At 44.0% G+C, this 12,396-nt stretch overlaps 1 protein-coding gene across 1 annotated transcript in view; it reads left to right on the top strand.

Annotated features, from left to right (window-relative positions):
* Positions 1 to 4,214: 4,214 nt before the first annotated feature.
* The window catches only part of LOC121445580 (glypican-4-like), an 87,212-nt gene continuing 79,030 nt past the window's right edge, over positions 4,215 to 12,396 (top strand). Inside the window, exon 1 of the mRNA XM_041647719.1 lies at positions 4,215 to 4,335. Coding sequence (XP_041503653.1) covers positions 4,215 to 4,335 — 121 coding nt within the window. The remainder of the gene's footprint in view (positions 4,336 to 12,396) is intronic.

The following is a 12,396-nucleotide window of genomic DNA, read 5'->3' as shown; positions in this document are numbered from 1 at the left end:
GTGTACTTGCTAGGTGAGTTCGGTGCTGCTGGGTTCTGTCTCTAGCGCTGTCCTTCCTGCTTCTGTTAGTCAAAAGTTCTACTCACCTCATGAACCTTTGCCTATGTCTGCTGGGTTACTACTCATGGTTCAAGAAACTCTTCTGCCCTGTTTCATTTTGCTATGGGAGAATAAATGATTTGATTAGTGAATTGTTCATCCCATCTCAAATAAGCCTGCATTAAACATCTTCTATAGACGCAGCCTACTAAGTGCCAATTACTAGGATTTAAAGATGAGTACGGTAGATGCAGTCCTTGTCCTCAAGGCAATAAATATTTTCATATTTTAAAATTGGCTGTTGTGTCAGGCGTGGTGGCTCAAACCCATGTTCCCAGCACTGAGGAAGATGAATCAGAAGGTCAGGAGTTCAAGGCGATCCGTCACTACAAAGTCAGTTCTAAGCTAACCTGGGCTACAAGAGATCCTTGGTTCAAAAAGGTGTGTGCATAGATTGTTATTTTTTTTAATTGCTTCTGTAGGAGCTCCTTGAAGTCAGGCATCATGGCTTACTCAGTTTTACAATCCCCTATCATGCCTTGTCTATAAAACCAGGGATTAAGTAAATCTTCATTAACTTGATATGAAAACTCATTGTCTTTTTTTTGTGCCCCCCCATCCTGAGAACTCATTTTCCTTGCCATTAGAAAAAATATATAAAAGGAGTACGTCTGTGTGTCCAAAGCATCATCTTGACTTCGGTGCTTTGATCGTTTAGAACAACAGGGCCATTAGGCTTTGAAACGTGTCTTTCCCTCCACATCAAATGGACTAAAACCACAGAGGCCAAAGACCTATCACTGGTGGGTAGAGAAAAGGTCTTTTCCCTGTGAAGTCTCAGAAGTAGGGCCTTCTGGGGCCATTTGTGTTCCCTGGTTAAGTGCACATTGTAGCTCTTCACCTACCTTCTTATGGCCAGCACTACTTTTGCAGTAAACTTGCATGTTAACTGGGAACGTTCAGTGTTGTTGCTCACACAGAGGAGCCCAGCAAAAGACATGTCTCAAGAAGGATCAAGCTGTTGAGAGCACACATTAGATGTCGAGGGAAATGACTACTGATATCTGGTTTTAAAGTTTGCATCTAGCATGAAGTCAGTTTAGCTAGGAGGAGACAGAGGATGCCCCAAGTGACAGCTTGGCGAGGTTACCACAGAGCTTGGTTCAAGTCTTTGGATCCTTTTTCATGTCAGTGCTGAGCGAGGATTAGGATCCTCGCTTTATAGGTGAGGTGTTCTATGTGATTAATAATCAGCAAACATGTAGGAGTCTGATTATAAAATTAAACCCTGCTCTTGTTTACAGAAAATCCTGCTTCGGGTACAAATTCTAGACATATCAGGTTTATCTGGCAATGCCTCTCTGTTAAGTGCTATATAATTATTCCTAAACCTTTCAGGCAATAATACTTAATATTTAATATTTTAATCCTCAAAGATATAATTCACTAACAAGGTAGAAAATCTCATTTAAAGTTCTCACCGCGTCTCTGCCATTTTTTTTTTGAGATGGGTTTTTCATGTATTCCAAACTGGCCTGGAACTCACTATGTAGCTGACGATGACCTTGAATTCCTGGTCCTTCTGTGTAAGCCTTCCCAGTGCTAGGGTTATAGGTGCACACCATGACTGGAGAGGTGGCTCGGGTTAAAAGTGTTTGTTACTCTTACATGGGACAGGAGTTCATTTCCAGCATCTAAATTGGGCATCTCACAACCATATATAGCTCCAGCTCCAGGGGATCTGACACCCTCTTCTGGCTTCTGAGAGCACCTGTACCCTTGTGTACAACCCCTGCCCATAATTAAATATAAAGACATCTTTTTAAAAAAATGAACATTTGCCTGCTAGAACTACTTCTACTTCTGTACCATTGCTGTCCTGACGGACAATTGGAAATGAGAAGGAATGAATAGGGCTGGAGATGCAGCATAGCACAAAGCCCTGTGTTTTATTCCTAGCGCCTCATAAGGCAGTTGCGCTGGCCCAGTGCCTGAATTTCCATCCTCAGGAGGTGGAGCCATATGTTCATGGTCATCTTCATCTGCATAAGGAGTTACAGTCTAGCCTAGGCTACGTGGAAGTCTATCTCAAAGGGGAGGAGGGGGATAAAAAAAGAAGTTAATGTCATTATGAGGACTGTCAGTACTGAAAATCACTTCTGTTTCCATCCAACATCGCTGTAGGGAAAGCCTCAGAGCCTACCCCAAGGATAAGTGCCAGATCTCATCCATAGCCAGCCCGATTCCTACAATCACTTTGCGCTTATGAACCAAGGCTAATGTACGATGGCCAAGGAAGAGTTAGTGGCCATATGTGAGAGCAGGATCCTGTGAGCACCCAGCAGACCATAAGTCAGGGCCTACTTAAGCACCTGCTCGTGACTAGTGCAGCCGTTCCTCCTCTAGCAGAGATTCCAACTTCTGCCCGCCCCCGTGTGTCAGATGGCAGGGGATTCCCGGATCTAACCCTGGGGGGGGGTAGGTGCTTGGCTACAGCCTCTCTCAACTAGAGGAGACAGACAGAATCTGGTCTCTAATGGCTGTGAGAATTAGCTTGAAGTCCAAAAACACCAGGTGGATTAACATGTGGGCTTTTTCCCCCCTCCCTACAATCTAATTCTGTATAAAATTGGCCGTTGCCTTGAAAAGCATAAACTTAACAGACTAGAAACTGGGGGTGGAGTGGAACTCCTTTGTCCGGGGAGAATAGGTACTTTTACTTCAAGTGTATCCGAGCAAATTAGGACTATTATTAGTGCCTGAGGAGCAGTGCTAGTGATCGAGCAGGCCCTTAAAACAAGGGAGGCACCCAGCCTTTGAATAGACAGATCTCTGACTTAATAGCCACCTCTCAGGTTGTTCTTTAGTCTCTGAGAGTATGCACCTGCCCCTCGTTTCCATTAATCTCATTAGGGACCGCATAGCACATGCTATGCAGGCTCATCAGGGGCTTTCTTGCTATTCTTTGAAAAGGAATACAATCACCATCCCTTTCATTCTCCCGAAGACATTATGTGTTGAAATTAAGAGACTATGGGCTGTGCCCACTTAACTTTCCAGATAAAGTTAACCGAGAATGGACCCAGCCTCCTTTTAATTCACACGAGCCAGTCCATGTTCTTTGTTTAAGCATTTTCCTCCTTCGTTTGTGTCCCTGGTAGAAACATCTTAAAAGACAGCTTAGAGTTTGGAAGTAAAAAGAGGGAAGTGGGCTGGAGTGATGTGGCTGCTGTGGACCAAGGCCCTCATAGCAGAGCCTTCACATTGGACAGCTACTACACAAGGAAGTTGATGGCTGGACCCAATCACAGCCCTGTTCCCCGTCAAAGCACTATTTTGGAAAAGCCCTTTCATTTTAGCATTAGCCTAATAGTATATACACATTTGGTATGGTCATGTGGTGAGCTGTGTTCTAAGCAGTGTGCTAGTCGTGGAACGCGTCCCGCTATTTTGAACTTGTATCAGAAGTATCTGGATGCCTGCCATCGGTGAAGATCAGGCCTCGGAATTTCAAGGTTATGATTTTTTTTTAAAATTACATTTTAAACACTTATTTACTTTGTGTATTTGTGCATGCACACTCAGCTGGAAGACAGCTTCCAACTGTCTGGTTTTTTTTTTTCACACTGCAATACCTGGGATTAAAAGTAGGTTGTTGGCCATGGCGGCAAGTGACGTAACCCATTGAACTGTTTCACTGGCCTTAAACTCTTGATTTTAATCAGCTCTCTTATAACGGTTTCGTAAAGCAGCGTGGAGAGCGTCTGCCTGCCTGCCTGCCTGCCTGCCTGCCTTCCTACCTGTCTTCCTTCCTTGCCTCTTTGCCTCGCAGTCCCTCACTTCTTTCTGTGAGGAAAGAAGATAGGATGGATCTCCACATGCAAGACACTCTACCACTGCGCTGGTGGAGAGTGCGGCCCCTTCCAAGCAGTGCTTTAGGTAGAGTTAGACACTATGCCAAGAGGGCCTCCGTCTGCAGCCGAGTCCAACATGACAGTTAATACAGATATTATTCTTGGTTATTGTCAGAGAGGGGGCTCCCTCCTGGCTAGTAAGATAGTTGTTGGGAGCATGTAGGGACGAATAATGCTTTAGATCCAGAATTGGTTTGTTTGCAGCTCTTTAGAGTGTCTGTTTACTCTTGGGTCTTTGGTGGCAGTCCTTATAAGGGGTACATGACCTTTCCTGATTCCTTGGTTGTACCTGCAGTTGTAGTGCCCATGGCCTTGAAGCCTTCCATGAGCCACTGTCAATGCTTAGAGTCTGCTTTTGGCCGGGACTTTCACTCCTACTCAGGTAATTGTGCATCCTTGCGTAACCTTTCAAACATAGATGGAGACATTTATAGCAACTCTAAAGTTTCTCTCATCTGTCTCTTTCCTCTTTTAAAGTTTGAACTTTGAGATCCTCGGGGGCGGGGGGGGGGGGAGAAAACACTTAAAAAAAAAGAAATGACTAATTTACTGCAGGTTTTAACAACAGGGTATATGGCCTCTCCCCTGTGTGCCGCTGAAGTATATGGCCTTGTTTGATTGAGATCCTTGAGACTCACTAACTTCTGAAGACACAGTAGCACCATTCTTTCCCGAAGACAAGACAAGGAGCATACAACTCTTATTTACAAAGGACTCAAAATTGTCAGAATTAGATAGGCCTTTTCCATTTTTACCCTGTGCATGGCTGATTGTCTTGCTCATCAAAACATTAAAGTGCATTATCTCTTCATTATCAGGCCTCTGATGAGAATTTTCATGTTACATTGATACGCATGAATTATTTATTTTTAAAGGCCTTTGGACTTTAAGATTGCTAACCTTCTTATAGTACTGCACACACAGACACACACACACACACACACACACTTAGATTTTAATTGTGTGTATGGGTGTTTTGTCTGCATGTATGTCTTGCACCATGTGCATCTGTACTACCTGTGGAGGTCAGAAGAGGGGTGTCAGAACCCCTGTAACTGGAGTTACAGATGGGAGGGAGTCACCGTGTCGGTGCTGGGACTCCGAACCCTGGTCCTCTGCAAGAGCAGCCAGCCTCATTGAGCAATCTAACTAACCTCACTAGTAATATTTTAAAATAATATATTTTTAGAGCTGTTACAGGATCTAAGCAAACTTGAATAGAAAGCACAGTGAGTTCTCCTATGCCTTCCTTCCTGTATGTACACAGCCTCCTTCCTCATCACCATCTTGCCCAGATTGGTACAGTAATTCACTGGAGTTGAATTGATGCGGCATTATTGTCAGAGCCCATGGCATACATAAGAGTTTCCTTTTGGCGGCATACATTTTGTGGTTTGGGGCAAATATTTGACATGCACAGACCATTATGGTATGTTACCTTATCATATGGTAGTCTGCTATCATGGAGTAACATGATATGTAGTCTGCAGCCCTTTGAGATGGGTTTCTTTTCTCTTTGAAATACGCATTCATGGTTCCTTAATGCCTTGCTATGGTTCAATAGCTCTTTTCTATTTTGTGCCGAGTACTCCTCTGTTTTCTGGATGTACCACAGCGTATATTTTTCCTTCTAACACCTGAGTGACATTTTTGTAGCTTCCAAATGCTTTAATTATGATTGAAACTGCTGTTAGCATTCATGTGAGTTTTTGCATGGCCGTGGATTTTCATCTCCTTTGGATAAATGCCCAGGGGCATGATCCCTGGGTTAGATGGGAAGAGTATGTTTAGTTTTTCAAGCAAAAGCCAGAGAGCATGTTCCCAGGTGGCTGGGCCATTTTTCATTCATGCACATGATGAGCATTCCTGTTGCTTTGTAACCTCATCAGTGATGGCCTTAGATTTTGGTCATTTGAATAGGTACAGAATGGTGTTTTAAATTTGCATTTCTATAAAATTGGAGTTAGAATGCAACATTAAAAGGCAGTGCTACTGACATTCATAAAGAGACTGACAGAAACCACGTTTCTCCATGCCGAGTGGTGAAGAGGAACATAGCTGCTGTAATAACTGGCCCTTGACCCTAGAACCGCCTAGGGTTTGCTTGGAGTGTGGGGGAAGGGTTGCCATGGCAGAGTTAATGTCAGGTGGTAGAAGGAGGGTTGTCTGAACTTAGATGAAAAATATCACGGACTGCACGTGGAGGTGGCTCATGCTACCCAACAAACACAAGGGCCAGTGGACGTGTGCTGTGTACAGTTGGTGTCTTCTGATGTGACTCTGGACAGCTGGCTGCATTTTTCTCCATTCATCTCTGTTTCTTGTCGACAAACTTGTGTGCATAAGTAAATGTGAAATCCACATTATACTCAAATGATGCCCTAATATATCAACTGCCTTGAAACAAATTCACATTTTCAAAATAAATGTTATAGCATAATGAACTTTAATTAAGATCCCATATGTTCGTTTTCTCCTGATAGGAGCTGTTAGTATAACCTCATTTGTGAGTTCTACTCCCAAGTGCTGGTATTTAGGGCACGCTAGCCAGGGATTCTTTCCTCAACAGCCAATTGCTTGCCACTCCCTAGCCCTCTCTTCTGCTGCTCGAAAGGGCAGTTAGCATGTGAGCTGGGAGAGCATGTCTTGTTTTATATTGAGGAAGGAGTGTTGGCTTGTTAAAAGCTATTGCTTCCTCAAAATTGCTGGTGTGGACAGAGCATTGGCTACCGCCGAGCCTGTCTAACTAGGGCTGGCTCCATAGTTGAACCCTCAAATGGACTGTCTTCCTTGAGTAATGAGGAACATATTGGAAGCAGGTCTTCTTTCTGGGCGCTGGAATGGGCCAGTGCTAGCAGGGCTGGATCCGGTTGTCTCTATCCCTTTCTTTGTGTTTCCACTTTCCAAGGGAAAACACTACCTTGGAGAATAACTGATTTTCAAAAATAGATGCGAAATTCACATCATGTATAAATAGTATAGACAAGTCCTCCAACAGCAACTGAAAGCAGGGAACTAAATAATGTTCTCTCTGTCTCTGTGTCAGTTTCTCTCTCCTTCCCCTCTCCCTCACTACCTCCTTGTATGTATGTGTGTGTGCATGCGTGTGTGTGTGTGTGTGTGTGTGTGTGTGTGTGTGTGTGCATGTGGAGACCAGAGGTCCACCTCAGGAGCCATTGACTTTTATTTTTAGAGACAGGGTTTCTCATAGAGCCTGTAGCACAACATGTAGGCCAGAAGCCCTGGCCACAGAGCCCCAGGGATCTGCCTGCCTATGTCTTTTAAATGCCGGGATTATAAGCACCCAGCACCCAACTTGTTCATGTGGGTTTGAGGGATTGGATTTAGGTCCTTAAGCACTTAACCAGCTGAGCTAGCTCCCCAGCCTTTTATTTTCAGTTTTAAGTTTTTACATGATTATTTTCTGTTTGAAGTGTTTTTTTCTTCACATCTATACTCTGATATGTGTGTGTATCTGTATACCCCCCCTCACCAAAGATGCCTGTATCCAGAGTGGGTCTCCTATTCTTTGAAAGGTTTTGTTCCCTCTTAAGATTCAGTGGGATATACAGCCTTAGTCTTATGTGTTAGCTTTCTGTTGCAGTGACAGAATATCTGAGAAAATCAACTTAAAGAAAGAAAACAAAAATATTTCGGCTCATATTTTGGCTTCAAGCTAAGTCATTGAGCCCATCCCTGTGGGCTTGTATTGAGGCCACATAGAAGAACAAACCCATTTCCCTTATGGTAGCTAGGAAGCAGGGAGGAAGCATGTAGATGGAACGGCAGGCTGTGTCCCGCCACCCGGCTAGGTTTACCTGAAATAATTACACAGAAACTGTATTCTTTTAAACACTGCTTGGCCCATTAGCTCTACCCTCTTACTGGCTAACTCTCATATCTTGATTAACCCATTTCTAATAATGTGTGGAGCACCACGACGAGGTGGTGGTTTACCGGGAAGGATTTTAACCTGTGCCCATCTTGGAGAGGAGAGCTATAGCATCTGCCTCATTTTCCTTCTTCCCAGCATTCTGTTAGGTCTACTCCACCTATTTAAATTCTGCCCTAAACTCTTACTGTGGGAGGGGTATTGATTTCATTCATAGCCACATCAGACCTTCCCGTGTCCTGCCGTGGAGAAGTGGGATGAGATTCATGGCACTGAGAGGATTCTGGTGGAATCTTGGACTCCAAATCTGTTCCTCTGAAGAACTTCTAGAACAGTTAGGGGACTGGAGAGGTAGCTGGATGATTAAAGCTCTTGGTATGCAGGTGTGAGAACCAGGTTCAGATCTCCAGAACATAAAGAAATACAGAGCGGGTGTGGCAGCCTGCCTGTAATCCCAGCCTTGGAAAAGAGAGGCAGCATTCCTAGAGCAAGCTAGCTAGTGGAATTAGCCATGTTAGAAAGCCCTGACTTTGTTTTGTTTTTTAAGACTGGGTCTCACTATATAGCTGACTGGTCTGGAACTCACAATGTGGATCAGGTTGGCTTGGAACTTAGAAATTCACTTGCCTCTGTCTCCCAAATGCTGGGATTAAAAGTCTGTGGCATTATGTCAGACAGTGGTGGCATATACCTTCAATCCCAGCAGCACTCCAGAGGCAGAGGCAGGCAGATCTCTGTGAGTTCGAGGCCAGTCTGGTCTACAGAGCTAGTTCCAGGGCAGGCTCCAAAGCTACAGAGAAACCTTGTCACGACAAACCAAATAAATAAATAAATAAAAGAAAAATAAAAGGTCTATGACTTCATGATGGGTGAGCTCTGTATTTGCTTGACTGTCTCTACAGTAATGTGGGTGACAGAAGATGTTTCTCAACATCACCCCAGGCCTCCATGTGCACACACATGCAAGACATGTAGATATCCTCATTCATAAGACACACATTCACACAGAGGGGGAGGAGCTCAAAATAAAATTTAATATTCTCCTAAATTCTACTTCCAAGCAGTCTAGGTTTCACGGATGCCTAGATTTTTTGGTTATGGAGTCACTTAGTACCACTGATGTTCGTGGAAACATTACTGTGTGGAGTGGCTGTCAGAGTCCTTTTGAGGCCTTAGACAGATGGCTTAGCAGGTAAGAGCACTGGCTACCTCTTTTAGAGGTCTAAGGTTTGATTCCTACCACCAACATGGTGGTTCACAACTGTCATAATGCCAGTCACTGGGAATCAGATGTCCTCTTCCGGATTCCATGGTGTTAGTTAGTTGTACATATGGTACACAGATAACATACAAGCAAAACGTCCATACATAAAAAATGAAATTTAAAAACAATTAAGGTAGCTGATTATTCTGTTTATATTCCAAGGGTATTGGTTATCATTCTTGGTTAAGTGATTCCCTCCCCCCCCTTTGATCTTTTTTTTTGTAATCTCTCTCTTTTTAAAACAAATTTACTTATTTTTATTTTATGGTGCATTGGTGTTTTGCCTGCATGTTTGACTGATCTTGGAGTTACAGAAAGTTATGAGCTGCCATGTGGGTGCTGGGAATTGAACCCAGGTCCCCTGGAAGAACAGTCAATGCTCTTAACCGCTGAGCCATCTCTCCAGCCCCCTTTTTGATCTTTCTTGTCCACTTCTTATGAGCTAACACTTTTATGGGTCCTCACCTAACTCACAAATCCTCGTAAAACCACTCACAGTCTACCCCTCTTCCCCTCCCACTTTATTCTCCCCATATGGGAGTAGAGACTTTCCTCCATCACTTTCACAAGATGAATCAATATGTGATTCGAATCCAGGACTTTAAACTATTTCTTTTCCAGTTGAAATTAGCTTGGTATCCAGCTTACAGAGGCAGGTGGTAACCATAGTGGATTCGGTGTATTCATGGAGTTGTGAAATTTCACAACCCCGTCAGGGCAGGGACTCATTGCATACCACGCCTCAGTCCCTTCAGGTCCTGGCCCTGATCAGCTTTTATGGCTTTGAGTTTTCCTCTTTTGATTGTTTCATGTATGACTGTTGCGTTTGAAGACTCATTCTCATCATTTCGTCTTTTAGTCTTTCTCCTTTTCATGGCTGATTTATATTTATACAAATATAAATATAAATATATTTATATTTGTATGGACATAATACAATTTGATTGGATACATCTACCATTTGATGGGCATTTCAATTGTCTTTACCTTTTCTCAGCTGTGATTAATGCTTCTAGTATTTGTTTACATGTTTTTGCTTTATTTTCAGTGTCTAGGTTATATTCTAGGAGAAGAATAAATGAGCACATAGCAGTTTGATGCTTAGCCTTTTGAGGAAACTGGTGCCAAAGTTTTTTTTTTCCCATGGTGACTGTACCATTTTGCGTTCCTGGTGAGGTGAAACCAGGTCTTTGTGACTCCAGAGACTGCTGACTTTCTCAGGCCAGACCATATCCTAAGAACTCCCCAAAGGCTCCAGCAACACCCTGCCAAGCCTCACCTTCAGCCAACAACAAAAAAAAAGGAAGAAAGAAAGAAAGAAAGAAATCATGTCCCACATGTATCTCACACTGCAAGGGGAAGTTGTTGGTAACAGGATTCTTGGCTTGGGGAAAGAACAGGTGTTAGAGATGTGTCAATCTTGGACGAGCTCCTCTTCCCCTGTGACGGGTTCAGAGAGGAAGTTCAAGAACCACATTTTGTATGACTCCAGTTCCAATTCCATGAAACATCCACAGTGAGCAAAACCATAGAGGTAGAAATGCAAATCCCAGAGCTGTCTAGGAGTGATAGTGAAGGCATAGAATTCTGGCTGGGATAATGGAAATGGTATCATATTGCTTATGGTGGTAGCTGAGCATCTCTGGGTAGACTGGAAGCCATCTGGTAGTGCACTGGTGGACGAATGTGTATGATTAGTGAATAGCCCCCTAACCGCGCCCTCTGATTATGGACCTGTTTCCAGGTGACTCCACTCCAGCATTCACATGTGCAGTAGTGGTGGGGGAGGGGAAAATAGTTCTGCCTACCTCACAGTGCTGTGACACTAAAAGGAGCGAAGATAGAAAACATAGCGCTTGGCGGCATGCTGGGCCCATGACAAACTCTCATTGCTGGTTACTAAATATTAACATTAGCATCATAACATATTTTTGAAGTTCCAATTGATAGATGGTATTTATGATAGGGCAATGAAGACAGGAAATAGCTAGAATTATTCTTAAAATTGAACTTCTTCATCCAACCATGCTGCCAAGGGGAAATGAGCAATACAGTGCATGGTAATGAGACCATAATTCGGATGGTAACAGGAGATGAAATCATATGGGAAGAGGTGTTGGGTACACGTAAGGGCTGGGCAAAGAATATTGGTGCTGAGGCAGGAGATGAAATTGTATTTAAAAGGTTGCTTAGCCTTTACAGCAGATATTGGGAAGGCCTAGGCTCTGAACTCAAGGGCCTCTGACCTCCTTGAAATTCTCTCTGGTTCTTCCAGAGGTTATCCCACAGATGATGAGACCCTGGCACAGATTAGTTCCGTTAGTGTGTCATCTTCTTTCTGTGTTGCCTCCCGTCTCCAGTGGCTATAGAGGTAGGTAGCTATTTACAATAATATAGAAAACAGCAAGAGAAACTAGGATGGGAGGGGCCGCTTAGAGAGAGTGAGTATGAAGGAATAACAAAAGCCACAGTGGGCCCCCCCATGTACTCAGATAGGGGGCCTCCAAGGAAAGCAGCCCCAGGGTTATCTGTGCCTTTATTTACAGGCTCCTGGCTGCGAATAACTGCCTGCTGCCTCCCAGTCTTCCATGGGGTGGAGAGAGCAAAACAGGGATATCCAGCCTTCTTCCCCTAAGGTTCTTGAGAAGATGGGACTTACAGGAAACCCTGGAAGGGGCTAACGGATGCTCCTATAGCGCAAGCGTGCAGGCACAACTGGATGGGGCAGTAAACTGTTTGTGTAAAGCATCCAGGCACTCTGATTTGTTGTCTGTTTTCAGAGTGCTTTCCTGCCACCCCCATAATGCCTTTCAGTAACCCAGCATAGTGCACAGCCCAGTTGTGTTTTACAGCTGGGAGAACCCTGAGCTTCCCGCATAATGCCATTTACCACCAAGAGCATCTTCTTTCTACACGAATGTCTGCTTCTGCAAGGGTGTTTGTGTCAGATTCCATCATGAAGGTAGGAATGTGTATGTCAGCTAAAGTCACACGTGTGCACACACGAGCACACACATGCCCAGACAGCCATGTCACAGAGATAAATTGGAAACCGTCTGGGGGTGTAAAATGCCATGGGCTAGGAGAGAATCATCCTGTAGCTCAGAAGAGGGGCTTATGCTTATCTTCACATGTGCCCCCCCCCCCCGCCTGCTTCTCAACTCACTGTCCTTCGACTGCGTAGGACCTCTGGTCTGAGTATTCGGACTCTTCTTGGCTTTGAGCCAGCGGCAAACTAGGAGCCCGTGACTTTGAGACTCGGCCCTTTTCAATTTTCTTTGTTCAGA

This window comes from Microtus oregoni, unplaced genomic scaffold, assembly GCF_018167655.1.
Source record: "Microtus oregoni isolate MIOR12 unplaced genomic scaffold, Mior012 000213F_ref0000198, whole genome shotgun sequence".
NCBI lineage: Eukaryota > Metazoa > Chordata > Mammalia > Rodentia > Cricetidae > Microtus > Microtus oregoni.
Note: the sequence above shows the minus strand (reverse complement) of the source record. Positions and strands in the feature narration are given on the sequence as shown.